The sequence below is a fragment of the Halichondria panicea genome, chromosome 14 (assembly GCF_963675165.1).
Source record: "Halichondria panicea chromosome 14, odHalPani1.1, whole genome shotgun sequence".
Taxonomy (NCBI): domain Eukaryota; kingdom Metazoa; phylum Porifera; class Demospongiae; order Suberitida; family Halichondriidae; genus Halichondria; species Halichondria panicea.
The window spans coordinates 2,186,817-2,209,569 of record NC_087390.1 but is presented as its reverse complement, the minus strand read 5'-3'; the positions used below and the strand labels follow the sequence as shown (position 1 = coordinate 2,209,569).

Sequence of the window (22,753 nt, the reverse complement as noted above, 5' to 3'; positions counted from 1 at the left end):
TCCTATCCATTTCTCTCTTATGATTAAACCACGGTAAAGCGGATGTTACACGAGGGTACTTCCGTTACCAATCCCTCTTCCTCTTCTATCTATATATGATGCAACTAACATGAACAGTGGCCTAATGGCTATACTCTCTTCTCTTGCAGCTACCATTAGCTCGATCTGCCTAGAACACAGCAAGCCGTCACTGTTTGCACAAATCAACCAAGGGCGTAACCTTGCTTGTGCATGCGCACCGAGGAATTACCAACTTCAGGGCGACGCGCATGTATTGTATTTTTCCAAGATCTTGCGATTAGTTGCATGCGCTTGTTGTGCTCTAGATCTAGTTGTCAAAATAAATATGGAAAGTAAACCTCTGTTGCAAGAAGATGGCATTATAAATGGACAATCACCCTTAGCAGCTCTTCCCGTGATACCAGGTAGATAGCCTTGAATCTACGCCGATTAAAATACGTATTTTAATCGGCGTGGATTCGAGGCTACAAGGTAGACTAACTTAAAATGCTCCATGCATACGTACACGCATGTACATACATAATTATGTTGTACTATTATGCCTTACATATACCTTAAGGTGAATATTTTCACAGGTATAGATTTGTTTGCGTTTTCACTGCATGTTTAGCTCATTTTGCTGGTATCAATGTTATATTCATAGCGTTTCTATAGGTACTCGCAAGTAGTTTTATACTTTTTCCGTTCATTTGCGAGTACACATTTTTGCAACTTTACTCATTCGCAGAAATTAATACTCGCGTAAATATGTCACCTTAAGTATACCTGTATAGGCATATTTTACACGCAAATTATAGATGGAAGATTTTGATGTTAATAATTATAGCATGGGGTCCCGTCAACACCTATTATACGTAATCTTATATGATTATTGTGGTGAAATGTTTTATAGCTACATGTACATAATTATTCAGGGGGTAACTAGCAATGAGGCAGAGGGCCTAGCTCCTGTATACTCTTGAACTTCAAGTTTCATTTGATTCACCTCACTAGCTTTTAATAGCTCTGGCTAGCTAACTTCTGGATAACTATAGGTATACAAATAGTGGGTGCATGTGGACTGGTTAATCTCTGTGCAGCACTGCATGCCGGTACATGTATTTCACATATAATGTCGTGCATTTTGTTGCAGGAGGTGCACCGTCAGCCCCAGGTGGTATTGTAATCAACGCGTTCTGTTGCTGTCTTTTGTGTGGATTAATGGGACTCTATACATGGGATTGCAAGTAAGGGCTGTATAATTGTCAAAGGGAATAGTATTTCTTTACTACAATGTACCATATAGCGAGTATATTTCCGAAATGACCGTCAGAATAGCAGCCTTTCTGCAGCGTGCATGCGATATTAAATTTGCGGGTATAAATGTTTGCGGTATACATGCTTAATTAATCATCAAAAACCGCGAACATTTTACCCTCGAAATATACACGCTATATTATGATATACATTATACGTTGCGAAGTTTGACGAAGACTTCGTTTGACTTCACAATGTTTCATAGCTCAGGGGCGGATCTAGCAGGTAGTACCAAAGGCATATAAAAGAAGAGAGGGTATGCAACAGCAAAACAGTAGAAATCAAATGCATGGGCGGATGAATGTGCACGAATGTGCTAAAAATAGAAATTTCTATTTTAGCACTTCATGCAAATTCACATTCATCTGCCCACATTTGAATTCTGCTGTCTACATGTGCTAGATACTGAGTTGCATGCCCTCTCTTCTTTTATGCGCCCTTGGTAGCACCATGCAGGAGCACATGAGGAGATAGAGAGTTTTACTGTGCATGCATATAGTATTGTGAATTCACTATATCGTCTAACCACATTTCATTGTGTGAAATGTGAAGCTAGTATAATGACTAGCATTGCTGCAGTGTGAACTAACACAACCGTTTTCCTTGCAAATCACACCTAAATCACCACGTGCAACTGCATGCAAGTGTGGGCGTGCATGGCCCCAAAAATGATGCACATATTTCTTTCCTTTTGCATCAGCACCTACCTGCTTGTTTTTCTCAGTAGATTCGCCCCTGCATGTAGCTAACAAACTAACGGTCATTATATCGAGGTGACTGTAAATCAAAGAGTCATAAAATTATAGCGAGACTCCACTGTATATACATTGTTTTGCACAATTACATTAATACTTTGCTCTTTCACAGATTGAAGAACATTGGAAGCAGGGCAATAGGGAGTTGGCTTATAAGCGCTCTAAGAACGCCAAGAGATGTGCAATTGGAGGGATAATTTTTGGAGTCATCGTTTATATCATTATACTGATTATTGTCCTTTTCAATGTCATTGTATTAACCTCATTTCATTTTTTGCCCACCAAGCACCCCATACTTAGATCTATTATGACCTATATTTTTATTTCACGTATTTCAACGACTTCCATTAATGCTATTATGTATAGCCTTGATTCGTTTTTGTCAAATTAAAGAATTTTACCAGTTTGCAGTCTACACTAAGACTACAAATTTGGCTTCAAATGATGTAATCGTGGTTTTGCATCATAGTGAGTAAATTTCCTGTTTGTGGCTTGTAAATACTACAGTAATTCTCCGTAAATTTAATTATGGCTTCTGTTATGTCATTGTTTACTATCAGAATTGGATAAAGAAACAACTTTTTCAGTTTTTCCAGCATCAATACCCAGGTCCTGAAGTGCAAGCCAGGTTCCAGAGTCACAGTACTAGTAGATATAGTATTCATGAACTGGCCACAGGAAAATTAGGATCCAGAACTGGGGAGTACTAATTTGCCCAGAAATCAAAGTCAGTCTAAACAGGATATATCCAATAAACTGGCCAATGTTAGAACACAAGACCTGCTATAAAAAAATATTGGCAAAGCGGATGCTGTTTATTTCTTTGCAAAGACTAACTTCTAGCATTATATTAGCTATCTAGGCAGTTTCAAGAAACTCTGGACATTCAAGTGGCAAGTAGGCAAGAGCTAAACTTACTCATTTTTGTCAATGTTTACTTTGTTGTATCTTGGTAAAACCTGGGTTATTAGTGTTCTTATTTGGTCTACTTGTAGTTACCAGTGTTGTCTTATAGTTTAGATCATCTGTATCTCTCCAGCACCCCCATTACTAATTTGCCCGGAAATCAAAGTCACAGAAAATATAAATATCACCAGTTTTCTTTCATACAATGCAGCAATTCAGTACTTTTTTACCACTTAATTTTTATATCATTCAGTAGCTTATTTATTCAGCATTATTTGTATATCATTTAATAGTGGTAGGCACCTACTGGTGAAAAGTTATCCTTGACAAAAACAGTGTTACTGTTTTTGATACTACCGCGAACTATGAATATCATTATCTCCCATAAGGGCCCATATAAATTGACAAATGAACTGTATAATACACACTTCCGGGAGTCTTAGTGTAGACTGTTTGGCTTTGATCTAAACATACCAGGTGGCATTGCTGCTCCTTATATCAGGGAGTAAGAGTACCAAGGGCATAAAAAGAGAAATTCTTAATAATAAAACCGCCCCCATCCATTTGTAGATTGAAGTTGCACGCCCTTGGTAGCTAGTACATTGTATACTGATGATCCTCTTTCTTCCCTATACCGATACTCCCTGGCCCTATAGAGAGTTACTCGTGATGGACAGACTAGCCATATAGTAATATTATAATTCCTCAAGGAAAAGGTATTAAGTGCCTCTCATTTTAATCCAGTGGAATGCATGCAGCAGTCCCATGCACCTTTGTTGTATTACACGATCGTCGGTTCATAGCTTGTATTATGTAACCTAAGTTCAGATTGCCCCCTCCCTATAGACTACAACAAGAGTTCATGAACTCTTGACTACAAGCATGCTAGTAGGGGGCGTGGCTGCTGCTACAACACGAGCCTGTTGGAGGACGGGGGCTGTGCCATATGGTACAATGAGCCGCAGTACATTGCCGACATCCAAGAACATCTGGGTGTCTCCATTCCAGTCGCCCTGTATCAGGAAAGGTCATGAGCGAAAATTCTATGCACTATAATTTGTACATGTCAGTTTTTTATGCAGGTTATGTTAAAGGTCATGTGTGAATCAGTGGGACTCTACACTGTACATGGGATCGCAAGTAAAAGCATATTAATTTTTATATGTCGAAGGAATAATAGATCTAGTTACTATAATAATGCATTATCATGATTATAGGTGGTAATACCCTAACTTAGTAGTATGCACATTAGCCTCGATCCCAGGCCGAGTTTTCGCTTTTATAACGGTTAGGCCATAGATAGTAGAGGGGAGGGATTGGAAACATCTCAGGTGACCAATGTATTGCCCTAGAGAATTCTGACACCATGCGTGTTGCATTCCGCAAGTATTGATTGCGATTGATTGCGAGCCAGATGCAAAGACAAAAGAGAAGAAAGTGAAGAAAACTGCAGTAAGCACTGGCAGAGCTAGTCTGTATGTACATTATCCATAGTAAATGTATGGTTTACATCATTTACCTAATTTATTTGATCATCAGAGCTCCATGTTACACTGTTTTACATGTATTTAGCTAAGAATTGGTAAGTAAGAAACTTTGTGGGGGGATATCTTGAGCTAGGAAGTAATCATGGTTGCTTGAGAGTGATCAGAGTGTAGAGGGAGCATTGAAATATGCAGTAGGCATAGCCAAGTTGAGCATTATGCTGTTTAATGTTGAATATTTGCTTTTAAGTGTGAAAACAAGGATTCAAAAGTAACTTGTTTTGCGGGGGAGCTACTGGTTAACAATAAATTGTACATCACTATTGTTTGGTTCTACATGTTGCTTAATGATCCCGATGTGCAGTAAGAAAAGATTTTCCTTGCTAACGTTTATCGTTTTGGAAATATACTAATTCAAACTTACCCATACATTTTTTTCCCAGGGGTACTCAGAAAATCAGAAAATCTGCCAAGACCCTTTTGTATGCCAACGGCAGAGGGGAGGGACACATGATAACCCCACTGTTATGTATTATGATTAGTAAATTCTTTTGCAAGAGCTAAACAGTGACCGATGACGAGAATACACCATTGCCTAAAAGGGCGTCAGGCTCATAAAATTATGTTTTGTGTTTGTAAACATTTTTATGTAAACATCAAAATTGTGTGATTGTGTGAAAGTCATAATGTTATGAAGCAGTGAACAGTGCCTAGTACTAGTACCATAAAGTATAAATAATTATTGAGTTCCTAGATTTAATTTCTTTGTAAATGCATGCCTTGTTATTTTCAAGGTTTGGAGAATGTGTAATCTCCAATCAAGTATTTGCAAAGAGAAAAGTGTCAGTCATTCAGATGTACAGCAGCAACCAGAGCAACTACATGTAGCTAAGTAGTTGATCAGCATCTATAATAAGCAGCTTTTCCTCCAATCTCCTCCCATTAAATTAACTTCCTGTCAATTTCCGGTGCGACACGCATGGGCCGCGTGAAATCCCTGTGTTTCCAATCCCTTTCCTCTACTATCTATGGTTAGGCGAACAACTAGCTAACAGTTATAAAAGCGAAAACTCGGCCTGGGATCGCACATGTACTATCAAGTTGTGTGCAGTGACATTGTTTTGATTTTTCTCACTATAGATTGAAAATGCCTGGAACCTGGGAAACAAGGCTTTTATAAGCACTCTACATGTAGTCTATATACGAACGCCAAGACATGGGGCATTGGAGCATAGATAGTAGAGGAACTCTATGATTGGAGGCCGGATAATCATGACTGTGTTAATCCTATTATACCAATACACTAACTTAATGTGTATTGGGAGTGGCTGTTGGACTACAGTAGAACATTTTGGTTTTTTCGAACTGATCCGGGCTTACAAAACTGTGCATAATTATTGTGGTGATGTTTGCCTAGTTAAAATTTCGCGGGTCATATAATTATACGAATAGTAGGCCACGCCCTCCCCAAAGTGTTATAAAATTAACCTCGATTCTTCCAGGCTAAGGCCTCTTTGGCGGCTAGTAATCGAGGAAAACTAATATAGCCACGTGAAAATGAGCACTATGGATCATAAGACACCTCTGCTTCAAACTGATGGAGATGGTCAACCAAGAGCTCCTCCAAATGTTCCTGGTGGTAAATATGTTGCATGTCTGCTAATCAATGTGCTAATCAATGTGCTAATCAATGCGCTAATCAATGCGCTAATCAATGTGCTAATCAATGCGCTAATCAATGCGCTAATCAATGTGCTAATCAATGTTCCTGGTGGTAAATAATTATGTTGCATATCTGCTAATGATCAACAGTACACATTGATCTAACTGTTATAATATTTATGTATTTTGTTACAGGTGGTGTGCCATCAGCCCCACCAGGTGCAATTGCCCCGCCCCCTTACTCAGGTCAAGGGGGGTACGGGGGAGTGGTTACCCAGCAGCCACATGTCCAACCCTACGGGGGTTATGCACAGGTCAATGTGAAGCCACCTAACTACATGGTCCTCAACGTTTTCGCTGCGTTCTGTTGCTGTCTCTTGTGTGGATTAATGGGACTCTACATGGGATCGCAAGTAAGGGCAGTAGTCCTGCAAGTATAGTCATTATAAAATTTAATACATGCACGCATGTACAATGAAACCTCCGAATAACGGACAATTTGGTGCAGAAGGTTTTGTCCGTTATTCGGAGGTGCACAAATCACTACAAGTGCTAGTGTATTTGGCCTGGATGTTATCACGTGACCGCAATGACATCAATGCACTGAACTTGTAGTGATTCGTGCATGCATGTCGGACCTCCTCTGGTGAACTGCAGCAGACTGAATCTGAACTGTGCAAGCACACATGACAAGACTTAGCTAATCGTCACAGTTCTCTTGCTATTAAAGAAATGTGGAGTATGGTCAACAATGTCATCCTGTTTTAAGTCCACACTAGAACTGCAGACCTGTTTACTAAGCTAAAATTATCAAGGTGACTTGTCCGTTGTTCAGAGTTTAGAGGTGTCCGCTATGTTCTAGTTAATGCACGGTTGCGAGTGCTCTATGAATATTATTGGCCAAGCGGAAGTTCGAGAAGCTCATGTGTAGCTCGAGGCGAAGCCAAGTGCTACATGATGCTTCGAGAACTTCCGTGAGGCCAATATAGTATCCATAGAGCACGAGCGTAAAACAGTGCATGGTTTGTACTCTGCAGCACACTACAATAGCTATTGGCTCTAGTATAGAGCTAACTACTTAGAATAGCAACCTTCTACCAACAGATTTTGCTATTCCTGATTCTGAAGAGACTGCAATGGCCTTCAATGTACTGGTAAGCTAAACTAGCCTTTACTCGAGAATAAAGCCTTTGTTTGCAAGATAGCAAATTGCTAGAAGCTTATAGAATCACTTAGCTGTACTCGCATTGCAACCATGGAACAGTTGTAGCTATTATAAAATTCGATGGCTTAAAAATAAATTATTTTGACCACCTACCCCAGCTGTACTCTGACTACACCACTGTACCAAACCAGGGAGGTTGGCCACGCGTCATCAATCATGTGACATTCTGAAGGTCTCTGCTCACGTTACCATAGATACCGAATAACTGTAATAAAAAATTATGGACTCTTGCTTTGCTGACTTATAACACCGGACTAGCTGTGTCTGTTGTCTGGCTGGACCAAGATTAGCTAGACTATAGGGTAGAGTATAGTTTAGCGGTGCTGTATGCAGCTTGCATTGTACTGGCTGGCAAGAATCTAGTAAACACTGTATGCACTGATAACTCGCCAGAATAGAGGGGATCGGGTTGGTTAATGAGGCACATAAAGTTTGCCTTCAGTCTCTAATGACCATGCAACATCAGCTAGAAGTTTACATAGAACTCATTGTCAATTTTTGTGCCAGCTCAGCAAAAAAAGTGGTGCACTTGATTGTGTCCAACCTCCTCTGGTACCAAACTGTCAGAAAAATGCCAACCACAGAATAATAGAGCACGTCTGTGGTTACTACAGTTGTAGATCCTAGTCTATGACATAGTTTTCCTTTGATCTCAGTACAAAAAACAACAATCCAGGTTGCAAGTACACCAGTTAGATAGTTGGTACAAGACATGACGTCTGCTATAACAGAGGGGTCCGCCATTTAGAGAGTCCGTTATAAGAGGTTCCCCTAGTAAAATGTGACAGGCTCTGGGAAAACAGACCAATTGGAGCAGATATTGGTATTGAGCAATAGCCAGATTTATAGACTACAGTGTATAATCTCAAAATATTTTTCTTGGCTAATAGTTATCTACAGTCTTTCTACTACCTCTCTGCAAAATCTGATGCTCTGAATCTGACTCTTTCCATCAAAGCGCTTTGTCTAAGCAGCCACCATTACCTTACTTTTCCCAATTTAGCAATCTTTGAGTGGGCGTTTCTCAATACTGCTGTTTTACAACTTCGAGTTTCCAATGCGCATAACTCAGGCATGGAACGAGGTATGTACAAACTAAGCATATCAATGCGTAGGCAATTCTTTGCTCTATCATCTGGTATATAGATCGCAAAAATTATAGCTTGCGCCAATTGGTCTGTTTTCCCAGAGCCTGTCACAAATGATGACTGCTATGTACAGTTAAATGTTTGTGTATTCTATACAGAGTGACACTGCCTGGGACAACGGAGACAGGGAGCAATCCTTGAGGCACTCTCAAAATGCCAAGAAGTGGGGGATCGGAGGCATCGTAGGAGGTTCCGTCACTCACTTGTGCAGTATTGTCATTATTGGAGTCAGCTTTGGGGTGGTGTACGGAAGTCGGAGCTACCTCCAGTAGACAAAACTTGAACTTGTTGAAACTGAAACTAAAAAACTTGTTATATAATCAATTATATATGGTCAATACTCCATAGACAGTTATTGTGATGTGACATTATTGCATTTTGTTGTTGCCAAGTCCACAAAACCAAAAGCACCGCGCGCGCGGGTGCTAATGCCTCAGTGGAGATGTCAAAGCTACATATTAAATTGTTGTAAAAAGTTCAACCCCAAGATTGATAGCTGCATCAGTATAGCTTTGGAAATTGCAGCTCTCTTCTCACTGTTGCAGCTACCAATAGCTAGCGTTCTAGTGAAGAGCTAACGAGTAGCAACACTCCGGGACAAGTTAAAGTTAATGTTAATACCGTATAGCGGGTATAATATTATTTCGAGGGTATAATCTACATTTTCGCGGATTTTTAATATTATTACCACCAACTACAATCATGTATATAAAAACGCGCATGAATGCATGTATGTGCAATTTGGTTAGTTGTCAAAATTAATTTAATATGGAAAGTAAACCTCTGTTGCAAGAAGATGGCATTGTAAATGGACAATTACCCTCATCAGCAGCTCTTCCCGTGATACCAGGTAGACCATGCCCATAGGCACCTTTTACAAGCAAATTATATTATAATTATGATGCATATTGTGCACTGGGGTCCCATCAACACCTATTATACGTAATTTACGGTAGTCAATAGTGAATCACCGAAGGCGCTATAGTTGCTATTTTGCATGTCTGCAAAAATCATAAAGTAATAATTTGCTGGTGAAACCTTTGCCAATGAGCCAAATCAGCAGAAAAGTACGTTGACCCTTTGCGATCTAACTATTGCGTTCTGGCAAGATTGTGTGTATCTACTAGTAACAAAATAGGTTTTGCGGATTTTATTGTTGCGAATTGATCAACCATCGCAAAGTTCACAAATGTTTGATGCATGCTCGCAAAACATTCTGACTCAGACTCTAGTAATACGGTATATATAATTATAGCTAGCTATACGTATACATATTGATCTCTGTGCAGCACTGCCGGTACATGTATGTCACATATAATGTCGTGCATTTTGTTGCAGGAGGTGCACCGTCAGCCCCACCAGGTGGTAGTGGTGAGCCTGCCCTGCCCCCTTACCGGCCCTCAGCACCGCCAGGAAGACCCTATTATGGTGGTGTGGTGAATCAACAGCCAAACGCACAGCCATTCCCGCATCGTCAAGACAACAATGCTTACTTAATGGTGAAACCACCTAACTACTTTCCCCTAACTGTTGTTGCTACGTTCTGTTGTTGCCTAGTCTGTGGAGCAATCGGACTCTACTTTGGTCATCAAGTGAGCAGTTATATAATGGTGTCTATATACCGACCGTAATACTATAGAATGCTTTTGCGAGCATCAAATTTGTGGCAAAACCTAGCCAGAATACAATGTTAGATCCTGCAAAGGATCAATTTTTCTCTGATTTTGGCTCGTTTGAAAGATTTATCACCAGCAAAATAATCTTGTAATACAATACGTATATACAGCTATGGAAACTAAATACAAGATGGTTTTATGGCTGTTCACGCTATACATTAGGTCCTGCAATGCACATGCATCGACGTATACACGTATACAATAAAATTGGGGTATAATAATTCCATGGCCAGTATAAATTATGAGCAATCAGAGAGTAAAATTTAAGTCAATCCGGAAAGCATGACAGTAAATTGATGGACACATGCATGTTATGTGATGATGTTATGATGGTGTTTTCCAACCCCTCCTCCACGCGCATGCAGGCTGACACTGAATGGAGTAAAGGAGACAGGGAGCTGGCCCATAAACACTCTCAAAATGCTAAGAAGTGGGGAATTGGAGGCATCGTCAGTGGCATTGTGTTGCACCTGGCCAACATAGCTCTTGTTGGTGGAACATATGCAATAGTGTACAGTCACGCTCAACGCTAAAAGGTATTGACTGCTTGTGTAATCATTTTTATAGCTCAAGAACAACAATCGATGCATGTGTACACGTACTGTAGTGTGCAAACCATTTTCAGTAACATCTTATCAAGAACAACAATCGATGCATGTGTACACGTACTGTAGTGTGCAAACCATTTTCAGTAACATCTTATCAAGAACAACAATCGATGCATGTGTACACTGTAGTGTGCAAACCATTTTCAGTAATCTTATCGAGAACAACAATCGATGCATGTGTACACTGTAGTGTGCAAACCATTTTCAGTAATCTTATCGAGAACAACAATCGATGCATGTGTACACTGTAGTGTGCAAACCATTTTCAGTAATCTTATCGAGAATAACAATTGATGCATGTGTACACTGTATTTGTGCAAACAACATTTTCAGTAACACCTTATTATAATAACATTTATACAATTCTGCACATGTTGTGGTACATAACATAAACAAGTGATAAGTGTTGCACATTATTTGCATGGGTCGTGAGTGAATGTTCACAACAAGAATCGTTCATCCACTAGAGTCTTTTTAGCAATGTTCCTGCGACCTGCCCAGTCCCTCACAAACATCACCAGCTGAGAGGGGGTGGGGCAAAGGATGAGATCAAAAAGTACATACCGTATATCTTCTAATTTATCGGACACTTCTAATTACCCCGGACACTCTTTTGGGCAATTTTCGCTGTTCTAATACAACGGGCACTCCAGTGCTTTAATATTACATTCATTCTAAATATCCGGACAATACCTTGAAAAGTTGAGTTACATTCATAGACGGCAAGTAAGACTTAGAGTGCTGCAGTTAGATAGCTTTGAGTAGCTAGTTTTAGATAGCTATAGTGCAACTATTCAGTTGCACATACACTGTTCTATTAAACTTAGCTAGCTCGCATGCAGCTGCATGCTTGTTCTAATTATTCCGGACACTTCGCATGCTCTATAAAAATCTGTTCCAATTATACCCGGACAATTTCCAAAATAATTATTTCTTGCTGTCCGATAAATTAGAAGATATACGGTATATACACAGCAAACATAAATTCTCAATCTGCAGTATAATTATAATAATTTAGTATACATGTAGTTTTATTAGTGGTTTCGCTCACCCAAGATACTAGTAGAGTGATAACGGCAGCCAGTGGGTAACTATTGGATACGACATCTATGATCCCAAAGAGGAGCAGGTCCAGCTGGAATAGACTCCACTCACAACCGTGGAACAACACATCGCCAAACGAGTGTCTAGTGGCTGTGTGTAGGAAGGGGGGGGGTTGAAGTCAAAATTAAATCCGAGAAAATGTTTAGTTAAACGGGTATCGTCAGATTCGCCTATGTAACAGTACTCCCACTTGACTCCACTTATGCATACAGTGATTGGTTCACTCACTCTTGTAGAAAACACATTTTCCCAGGGCGTCAAAGAATTCAATCCCTAGTAGCCTCTCCATGGCAGTCTTAACTCCTACAATGTAGTCCACATCCTTGAGACCCTATAAAGAGAGAGAGTGTGTGTGTGTGTGGGGGGGGGGTTCAATGTGTCAACAAATCACGTTTTAGCAATAACATTGAAAGTTCTCTTTTTCATACGCGTCGATAGCTACATGCATGTATACGGTGCCTCACGTGTTCTATAAAAGTGCTCAAGTAATAAGTTAATCCTTGGTGTGCCTTGAGACCAGCTTCACTCACACCCGTCTGACCTGAGGGGGGAGCACAAGAGTCACACCACACACACCCTCACACTCCTCACCAGCTTGTGCATGTGACAACCCGTCCCCTCGTAACGGAGTGACTATCTTATCGTAATGAGTCCTGAACTCTCGTGTCAGGAGCATCTCAAACAGCTGGTCGTCACCCTCTAGGCCACGCCTACCACACATGTCCTCCTGTATACATCGAATATGGAACCGATCAATAGAGTACGCACACAAACTGAAAATCTGTCTATTGTGATCAAACTATAATCAGGTCACGCTTTTAATATTATAATACAGTCAAGTTAACAGGCCCCAAAGGTTAGGTTATAGCGTGTGTTTGGACTTGTATTTTTTATTACAGCTATACTGGTTGGTCTACCCAGTAAGAGTGACCGCACTTAACTATACAGAATGAACTGCACATTAATAGTACATAATACCATTCACTTAATTAACGTAATACGTACGTATACCTGTTCTTTCTTGAAGTTGTAGTTCATTTGTCTCATGTCAGTGTCCGCATGACCGTGCACAGACTTGCCGTGGATGTAATGACCGTACAGTTGCCGGGACAATACCAGGACACTCACGTTAGCTACAGAGCACAGATCCACAAACTGACGCAACTTGTGCTCAAAGTAGCGCTCGTAAATCAGGAACATATAGCCCCTCTGTACAGAGTCAGAATTACAATAGTCAGGTACATGCATGTATAGGTGTGTCGAATGATATTGTATGTTGCTCACCAGGAGGGCAGCAAAGAGGGAAAAGAAGATGGTTGTGATCGAGAATCTTAGTATCGGACTGAAGGGGGCAGAGTATCGAGAGGGGTCAGAGGTCACGTTGGAGGCAGGATCTCTTTCTGCCAAGTGTTCTAATCCAATAACATGGGCAAACAGTAGCACCATGGCAACCAGTAGCGTATTGTTGATCCTCCGTAGAGACTGTAACTCGTTCCATTCGTTAACAACAAAATAAGTCCGCCAAATACTGACTGGTGACATCCTGTTAGGGGGGATGGTTTGGGCGACGTCTGCATTCTGATTGGTTGTTTGTACTAGTCCACGAGGTTTCTCCCAGTCAATGAAGAACACATCCACCTTGCTCTGATGCCACAGTTGGTAGAGCACATGCAGAATCTGAGGGAGAGGGGGGTTAAGACCAAACGAATATTACCGCACATTTTAGGGGGAGGGCACCATTAATTAATTTTGCAATCTCTTTTTCTGAAAAAACTAGAAAGAAACTTTTCAAAATGATGCAAACATTTTGTTGCTACATGTACCGTATAGCGGGTATATTTCGAGGGTATAAATGTTCGCGGTTTTCGCGGATTGAGCCTCTACCGCGAAAATTTATACCCACGAAAATTTATATCTTTATTGAATAGTAGACGTGTTCAGTATTATTGACCACACCTATCGACAATAAGAGGTGCCTCACCGTTATAGGCTAGGCCTGGATTCGAGGCTAACGGTGTGGTGGTAACAGCTGCATGTTGATGTGCGCATGCGCCAAAAGGCTGGAACTCAGACCACGAAAATAAAATCCGCGAAATCCTTTGTAATGGTCCATCCGCGAAAATTTATACCCTCGAAATATACCCGCTATACGGTATACACCAAAAATGCCTTTACCATTACCCTGTACTTTCATATGAGAAGCACTAAATTTGACACAGACCATATTTCAAGACCATGCATGGGACGCTTTCAGAAAATCAGACATTAATCCTGACAAACGTTATAACCATTGTTGGATTGAAGCGTGCAAAACACGGCAGCTCTTGAGCTATTTACAACTTACAATGCACCCATTCACAAAAGTAGTGCAATATTCTACTCACTCTGAAGAGTGCAGCCATTGCTAATAGGAGGATGAATGTGAGGTCCTCTGTTGGTGAGGGGAGGGGTAGCAGCAGGTAGTATTGTACCTGAGGGGGAACATGTATAGAGTCAATCTTAAGTAACAGACACAATTTTGGTCAATTGAAAGTGTATAAGATAAGGAGCAAAATCTGTACATGTATATCTGTGTACATGTAGCTGTGCACTTGTACGCCCACACATCGACTGCTACAAATACACAGCTATATTATTATGTAGCATAATTATATAGTAAGTCTAGTTATGTATACAAGGGTGTACTTGTACGCCCACAAATAACACAGGCTAGCCGGAAAAAACATTGAAATTGCTAGAATTAGCCGGGAAAGTACCAAAATACTGTCTTTTACTTTTACACAGAGTACAGTAGCTACCAACGAGATAGCTTTATACACACACCTTGTAGAATATGAGCCAGAAGAGAGAGATGGCAGTGAGGAGTAGGTAGAGGAGGGTTGAGGTTCCATCACAGAACATCACCACAGCATACACAAGGGACTGGAAGAGAGGGAGGAGGAGAGGATTATTACTGCAACAGTAAATACCGTGTTACACTATAATGTTTTGCGAGCATCAAACATAATGCAAACAAAATCTCAAAACTTAAATTAGTACTGGTAAATGCATACATTCCAGTGGCGTAGCCAGGATTTTGGGAAGGGCAGAGCTCAAATTGGTTGAGCATAGGCGCTGAACCATCACTTTTCTTCAGCAAAATAGATCGACAGATCACGATGATTCAAGCTAAGTTGGAGTTGATGGAGCACAAAGGGAGGGGGGCTCTAGCCCTGCCAGCCCCCCTGCCTACACCACTGCAATCCTTGTCAAATCGCAATAGTTATAGTTAGATCGCAAAAGATCAATTTTTTGCTGATTTTGCTCATTCAAAAAAATTTCACCAGCAAAAAGTAATCAAATTCATAGACTGTAAACGTCAGAGCAAACAAACACTTAGCTAACGGCTATATTAAGTACATGTATGGCCTCTCACATGTACTACTCTATTTTCACTGTCAACTAACGTGTAGGTCACAGCAGGTGAGTCCAGTCCGTCGTACGAACCCGTTGACCTTTAACCCTGAGTACACACCACCCAGAACGGCACAGACAAGGGACAACACTATCAGAGCGATGAGGAATGATTGACTAGTACCCGCATACTCCGTGATATGGGAGCTCTGGCGGAGGAGGGTACACATTTGTGATCATCAATCTAAATTGTAGTCGAATGCTACACTACTGTCATGGTTACATCACTTACTGGAAGGTCCTGGTCAGTAGGCGTCCAATTAGAATAGCTCACTCTAAGATAAGGGGGGAATATTCTCCCTCCCTCAGACATCATCAACACTCTGTAATATTAAAATAGAGCTGTAACGTTTACTACATCTTAGGAGAGGAAAAAATCAATAAAAAAACTAAATTCTGAGATATAGGGAATAGATTCACCGAATTTGATAAGTAAGTGTGACTTACGTGAGGGTGGTGGAGCTAGTGTAGAGGGGGCGGGCTGTGACGGACTCAAAGAGGAAGAATCTCCTCACAAACTGCCAGCTTCCCACATCGCTGTCGTCGTTGACTGCCTCCCCAGACGTGCTCCTATAGTTAGTGATGCGCACTGGTAGAGAGTGGAGAGTGTCCGTGGTTGAGGTCTGATCACGTAGATCTGGGGTGTGGTTAAGGAGACTACTGGGCATGCTCAGTGCGTTAGGAGACTCCTGGGCATGCTCGGTGCGTTAGGAGACTACTGAGCATGCTCGGTGCGTTAGGAGACTCCTGGGCATGCTCAGTATGTTAGGAGACTCCTGGGCATGCTCGGTGCGTTAGGAGACTACTGGGCATGCTCAGTATGTTAGGAGACTACTGGGCATGCTCAGTGCGTTAGGAAACTACTGGGCATGCTCAGTGCGTTAGGAGACTACTGGGAATGCTTGGTGCGTTAGGAGACTACTGGGCATGCTCAGTATGTTAGGAGACTACTGGGCATGCTCAGATGTTAGGAGACTACTGGGCATGCTCGGTGCGTTAGGAGACTACTGGGCATGCTCAGTGCGTTAGGAGACTACTGGGCATGCTCGGTACACTACAATAGAGGTATTGGAGGATACAGAGCTCGTAGAATACTGGAGCATTTGAGCCTTTTCTGAGCAGAGCTTCAGCCGACACTGTACACTGTGTGTGAGTATACATGTAGTTAGGGGAATAGAATAGGACTCAGAAAAATCCCTCTATCTAGAACACACAATTAACTCCACATATGTTTTGCACTAAACTTTAATACATTCTACACTATGGGGCTCACCGAGATTTGATAGACCACACCCACCCTCCAGAGAGCGCTGGCCCTCGGCTGGGGCTCAGTACAGAGTAGTATCTGCTGAGTCAGCTCCTCCAGTCCCAGTAGGGTCCCGTTGAGAGAGTAGGAGCCCGCCCACAGTGGGAGATTAGACACACCCTACACAGAGAGAGGAGGGGGGGGGTAGTACATGTCATGTGAATTTCAGCAACTGTATATGGCACGTTAGAATAGTGGTTTGTATAATAGCTTTTGTACATGTGCATGGATTGTAAATCCCAGCTCTCTTGTGGAAACATTTAAGAGTAACTTACCTCGGCACCCTCTCCGGTAATGAGAGGTGTCTGGATGCCAGTGCTCTCCAACACCTGGTCAGCGCTCCCTGGGGGGTAATAGAGGCTCTGCAGGAGGTCCTCTGAGAGCTGCTGAATCAGCACACAAGCAGGGTCGTCACGGTTGTAGAGTTGTAGAGTACACAGGTTGGCCAACAGTTGACAGGACGAAGGATTGCCATCCTGTGTGTGTGTGTGTGTGTGTGTGTGTGTGTGTGTGTGTGTGTGTGTGTGTGTGCGTGTGTGTGCGTGTGTGTGTGCGTGTGTGTGTGTGCGTGTGTGTGTGTGTGTGTGTGTGTGTGTGTGTGTGTGTGTGTGTGCGTGCGTGTGTGTGCGTGTGTGTGTGCGTGTGTGTGTGTGTGTGTGTGTGTGCGTGCGTGCATGCGTGTGTGTGCGTGCATGCGTGTGTGTGCGTGCGTGTGTGTGAACGAAAAATAAAGTAGCTATAGTAGGCTAAATGAACCCTTTTCAGGGAAGTACACAATGTACAGAGCACATGTGCATATGGCTTTGTAAACAATGCACACACACACAATGTATACACCCACTCATTCTCACCACACAAAGTTGAGTGGCTGCAGTGAAGTGTTCCTGGTAGTAGGGGAAGGCATTGGTCGGGGGTGAGGGTAATGGAGGGGTGGGGGGGAAACACACTCCACCATGAGTGGTGGCAATCGTCTGTAGGAGGAGAGAATAAGTGAATATCTAGTACTATCAAAATTCATAAGTCTTGTGATTTCGTCCAGGTGTGCTATAAGCCCATTAACTTGTTGATATAGTAAATGTACATCTAGCTATTTAGTATACCTGTATGCTAAAGATGGCTACATACAATCCTCAAGCTACTTGTGAGAGTTCACCAGAGCACAAGACAATTAGACAGTGCTATGATAAGTTAGTACAACTTCTTCAACAATCTGTTGCTAGCATAGGAGATACTTTATACTCACAAGAGTTGATTTCTAAATATCTGAAAAATCAGATACATCAAAGCAGTTCAACGCCAGACGAAAAAACTAGGAAAGTTCTGGACGCTTTGGAGACCTCAATTGAAAACAACCCTCGAGTCTATCACAAATTTGTCGCTGTCTTAAAGGAACAAGGATCATGGACTAAATCAATTGTTGAGATACTAAACAATTGCTTTGAATCGCACAGCACGATAACAACGACAAGACCTAGTGAGAGGAACACAAGTACTAAAGTGAAGATGAGAATTGGGCAAGAGATTGAAGTATCACATGAGTGTGTACTGGAACTATTGGAAGCTTTTGAGAAAACTACAATCACCATACAATACATGGATCAGATATAATAGTGATAGCATGCATAGCATACACCCACCTACAATTATTACTTTATAGAACCAGTCCACAAGAACAAAAGTGGTAGAACCTCAACAACCCATCAGACACAACAACCCACCAGAGTCAAAACAACCCACCGTAACACGAAAAACACAAGGTATAATGACCCTTGCATGTGAAGCAAATAGCCTTTTAAATAATTATTTATTTACAGTAACATCCAGAAAAGATCACCAAAAAGGAGTGAGCTATATAGGCGCCATTTTTAGATCTTTTGTAACACCATCTGGGATAAACGCTCGTGTTCTCCAGGCATTCAAGGGAAAAGATCCTCACCATCCCTTCAAGATGCTGCTCATCGGTGAAACAGGATCTGGCAAGACTTTGTTCCTCAACCTTCTCTACAACTGTGCCACTGTTCAGGCTCTTGGCTCTGGGTTCGGAGCTCTTGAGCGATTCAAACAATTCAATGACATCGAGCTTGAGAATGCACAAGCACTTTCTATGGAGAGCAAGACTGACGATGCTACACTCTACAATGTGGCAGTAGGTGACTTGAATATTGGAGTGATCGATACTCCTGGATTTGGTGACTCTCGTGGCTTCAAACAAGACAAAACGAATGTACAACGAATCATTAGTACCCTCAAGAGAGAAGATTACATCAACTGTGTCTGCCTGGTCATCCATGGCCGGCAACCTCGAGCAAGTGCTTCATTGAAGTATGTCCTTTCTGAGATCACTGCCATCCTGCCGAGAGATATCCTTGACAATGTAATTGTTGTATTCAGTAACACAGCCTACTCTCTGGACCTCAACTTTGATCCAGGTGTGCTGAAAGGGTATTTTGGAGAAGAAGTTGCAATGGTTAAAATGTTTTTTGTTGAAAATCCATACTGTCGGCTTGAGAAAGCTAAAGCAAAATTGGGTCAACTAGGCATTGATAGAGTGGCTAAGAGCTTGAAAAACGCTTTCGAACAAACCTCCGAAGTCCTTACTGAGATGTGTGAGACCATCAAAGATTTCCCTCAAGCTCACACACATTTATCGAATGTCAGTTCGCTGACGCTATGATAATCGATTGATATAATTATATATATATATATATAATTGATATAATTATGTAACCAGGTCAGGCCTACTCATAGTCATGTGCAGAGGACGTAGGGCACGTGTACCTCAGTTAATTAACAATCCACGTTTAACCACTTTAGACAAGGATTTGTGCATGAAAAGTGCGGATGTTTAAGCAGCCAAAACAGCAGTGATCCCATGGTTATAACTAAAATTTAGCTATCATGTAGTAAAAGGATGGTAATAACTTATAGATAAGCGATCCCAGTGAGATCCCGGCTCAATACCTTGAAAATCACTATCAAAGCTAGTGGTTTTCACTGTACATAGGCTACTATGGAGAGCAGTCTAGAAGGGTTAAAAATCAGGTTAGTTGCCGTGTCTTCCATAACAGTTTACAATATTGGAGATTACTAGAAAGTGATGTGCGCTTGCTACCACACAGGCACCATAGCTACACTGAAATCTAAGGTTAAAGGTCAAGAGCCTAACGTATGCCACACATTCCATTGCCATGTGACTTATGACACATGTCCCGCCTCCTCTGGTCATGTGTATGTAACAGTTCACACAGTGCAGCTAATTTCAATAAGAGGGTGCACAATTTAGCAAAGTTTAGGGGGGCACCATTGAATTCATAACTTTAGTGCCATTGATGAAAGCTTAGGCCTAAATGATAATATTATGTTTAAATTTAAAATTTGGTCGGAGCCACATTTTTGGCCTTGGACCATATCAAGAGTATAAGAGTAGACCATAATTATAATATAATCACACGATATTTGGCCAACATTTTTAAATCTCCCAAATTTAAAATTGATAACACATTTAAAAGTATTTTCTAAGCATCATAAAAATGTTATATTCGATCTACGAACTCAATTCAATGTACAGCTGAAAGAGTCCCTGACCCATTGATTAAACAGGGGGGGGGGTGGGTAATGTTGACACGTTTGAATTTAAAATTCCAAGAGGGGCTAACCAAATCCAAGAAGGGTAAAAGGCCCTCTAATTTCCCACTAAAACCCTGGCTAGTGTGAATTACAGCGTTCTCCTATTGTATTGTAGTGCTTGTTAAAATAACCACATACTTGTAGATGGCGTTTAAATATACATGTACTGTTAAACAGAGTTAATCCAGACATCGACAGATAATCAAATTAAGGTATACTTTACTGTAGCTTGAATCAACGCCACTATACATGATGGTTATAGCTACATGTATATTACCGTATTCACCTACATGCATTTAAGACACCACTCCAGCATAATTGTAACATTTTGCCCAGCAAATGTAATCAGTGATGCCTCAAGTAAAACCAACGTGCAAGGTACAAACGTTTTACAAACTCTACATTTTAATTGGTAAGTGTTAATTATAATTATTATTGAGGCTATTGCCAGATTGAGAGTTACAGTGGAACCCCTCTATAACGGACACCTTTGGGAAAAAATGTTTTGGCCTTTATACGGAGGTGGCCTTTGTTGAGAGGTTGTTTTGTATACAAACTGTTCATTTGGGACCTGGGTGCCTGGCCGTTATATAGCAGCTGGCCTTTATTCGGAGGTGGTTGATAACAGAAGTTACACTGTATTTCCTAACTGAGAAGTTTCAGGGCACAGTGTTAAGGAAACCAACGTTTGAATCCCATTAAATCATGAGGTTTAATTGAGATCAGGCACATAATTATTCAGACATGGCAATTAATCGACAAATACAGTATCCATATTTAACGATTTTAGCAGCCGTGCAGGTGAACAGGCTCAGGATACATAGTGATACACAAACACACACACACACTGACAAGCTACTATAAACCATGGCCACTTAAGCGCCTCAGGTTAAGCAGTAGCAGCAATTTTAAAATAACACTTTGCAACTAACTTTTAGCAACACAATACAACCAACTTTCACACATAATTTTACTATTTGTAATTGACAAATGAGCCAATTAAATAGCAAAAATTTGACACTTTGCGACCTAATCTGGCAGCGATCGTGATGTCATACAAGTCAGTAGAGGCAGGAGCACATAAGTATAGGGTTTGTAATCTTATTTTTGCGAAGTCATTAGCATTGCATGTAGTAATACGGTATATGGGTACAACATTCCATGCAAACATTTTACAGCACTCTAGCCTCGTTCCCAAACCAATTTATCTATAGAAAAATTCTAGCCGGGAATGAGGCTAACAACACTCACACACTGAGAGCAGTCTCCCACTCCACAGGGGGTACACTGGAGACCCCCCACAGCCGCCCAGGTTCCTACAGGACACTCCACACACTCACGACTGCCGGGAGAACCAGCGGGATCAGGGGGCGTGTCAACTAGGGGAGGGGTTACAAGAGGTAAATAAGCACTGTATGCCATTATAGGGCACAAAGCAAAACGCACAACAGTGCATGTAGTGTACAGTAAGTACATAAACAAATACCCGTGCCTGAGCCTACAAAATGGAAGTTGTGTCAGTGAAGTAATTTGACTGATGGGGAGAACCACACAATTCCAGGGGCCATACTGGGCAACGTTTCAATTATGTACAGTGTAAAATAAATTTCAAGGTTGTAAATCACTGAAAACTTGAGCGTGGCTGGTATTACTAAGTAAGATGTTACTCACCCAAGATGTGTGATCTCCCCCCAGGGCATGTGTTGCATTGTCCAGTGGCTGAGTTGTAACCGTCCACACACGACAGACAGAACAGACCATCACGAGACGATACCTACAGTGCATGTGACAGTGGACGGTTGCTAGGGGTAGGGGGTGTGTGGGGGGCGGTGCTTACTGTTGGGCTGGCGCATTCCGTGCAATCCTGTGATTCGATTGGCTGAATAAAACCAGGCGAGCATGTGCACGTCAACCCTGCAAAATCCATAATCCTGATCATTCCCAATTAGTTACCATAGAAACCAACACACCATTGTACAGTAAACAATCGCACATACATTTTATTCCCAAGCTCAACTCAATTTTAATAAAAGTTACCATCCCCTGCAGTGGTCCGGTTAGCCCCACATGAGAGACAGGTCAGTCTAGAGGGACTGTAGTACTCCACCCCCTCACTACAGCTCTCTGGTGACACAAACACCACTGGAGAGGGTCCTGTCTGTTGGCCATTAAGAGGGCTGATCCATAGAGCTCCTAGGAGGCTGCAGAGGACAGCAACAGAAAGCATAGCTCCGGAGATCGAGAAGAGGTGTCTAAATCATGGAGCAGAGGTCGATAGGGGTCATGCAGGATATAGAGGGGGGGCGTATCTCCACCCTCCCCCTGCAGGATAGGGGGGCGTATCTCCATCCTGATCTGCTGCTGTGAAAATGGCCTCTGTCAGCTGTATGGATATCCAGTACAGTGCAGTAGATAGTGTGTAATTATGCTGGGACAAAACTGACAATATACACTGAAAGCATGGGTTGTATGTACAGCAAGT

The 22,753-nt window shown here is 41.6% G+C and overlaps 5 protein-coding genes across 13 annotated transcripts in view; 4 read left to right on the top strand and 1 right to left on the bottom strand.

The window, feature by feature from the left end:
• Nucleotides 1-5,946: 5,946 nt before the first annotated feature.
• Nucleotides 5,947-8,878, top strand: LOC135347494 (uncharacterized). The gene is made up of 3 exons (XM_064545510.1): nucleotides 5,947-6,101; nucleotides 6,320-6,537; nucleotides 8,596-8,878. Exons 1-3 carry the CDS (start codon nucleotides 6,020-6,022, stop codon nucleotides 8,767-8,769), a joined length of 474 nt encoding a protein of 157 aa, XP_064401580.1. The 5' UTR covers nucleotides 5,947-6,019; the 3' UTR covers nucleotides 8,770-8,878.
• A 336-nt stretch (nucleotides 8,879-9,214) lies between these two features.
• LOC135347487 (proline-rich transmembrane protein 1-like) lies at nucleotides 9,215-10,821 on the top strand. Its single transcript, XM_064545505.1, has 3 exons — nucleotides 9,215-9,347; nucleotides 9,836-10,089; nucleotides 10,539-10,821. The coding sequence occupies exons 1-3, from the start codon at nucleotides 9,266-9,268 to the stop codon at nucleotides 10,704-10,706; spliced, it is 504 nt and encodes a 167-aa protein (XP_064401575.1). The 5' UTR covers nucleotides 9,215-9,265; the 3' UTR covers nucleotides 10,707-10,821.
• A 229-nt stretch (nucleotides 10,822-11,050) lies between these two features.
• LOC135347470 (meckelin-like) lies at nucleotides 11,051-22,565 on the bottom strand. Its single transcript, XM_064545479.1, has 20 exons — nucleotides 22,309-22,565; nucleotides 22,109-22,185; nucleotides 21,943-22,045; nucleotides 21,523-21,650; nucleotides 17,496-17,615; nucleotides 16,920-17,120; nucleotides 16,612-16,764; nucleotides 16,418-16,481; nucleotides 15,786-15,975; nucleotides 15,571-15,661; nucleotides 15,332-15,487; nucleotides 14,709-14,807; nucleotides 14,270-14,356; nucleotides 13,170-13,562; nucleotides 12,897-13,094; nucleotides 12,477-12,612; nucleotides 12,350-12,426; nucleotides 12,114-12,216; nucleotides 11,833-11,975; nucleotides 11,051-11,302 (listed from the first exon to the last, which is right to left on the bottom strand). Exons 1-20 carry the CDS (start codon nucleotides 22,496-22,498, stop codon nucleotides 11,222-11,224), a joined length of 2,790 nt encoding a protein of 929 aa, XP_064401549.1. The 5' UTR covers nucleotides 22,499-22,565; the 3' UTR covers nucleotides 11,051-11,221.
• On the top strand, nucleotides 17,684-19,318 carry LOC135348110 (uncharacterized). Its single transcript, XM_064546285.1, has 2 exons — nucleotides 17,684-18,401; nucleotides 18,459-19,318. The coding sequence occupies exon 2, from the start codon at nucleotides 18,593-18,595 to the stop codon at nucleotides 19,316-19,318; it is 726 nt and encodes a 241-aa protein (XP_064402355.1). The 5' UTR covers nucleotides 17,684-18,401; nucleotides 18,459-18,592.
• Nucleotides 22,566-22,603: 38 nt separating the features above from the next.
• Nucleotides 22,604-22,753, top strand: part of LOC135347484 (Bardet-Biedl syndrome 5 protein homolog) — a 59,275-nt gene continuing 59,125 nt past the window's right edge. For 8 of the 9 annotated variants that reach the window (XR_010398385.1, XR_010398387.1, XR_010398388.1 and 5 more), the window contains exon 1: nucleotides 22,604-22,669. Coding sequence is in view for 4 of the 9 variants with exons in the window: in XM_064545501.1 (XP_064401571.1) it covers nucleotides 22,641-22,669 (29 nt within the window). In the remaining 5 variants the exon portion in view is untranslated. Of the gene's footprint in view, nucleotides 22,752-22,753 lie in introns of all 9 variants that reach the window. The other variant, XM_064545499.1, reaches the window with a different exon arrangement.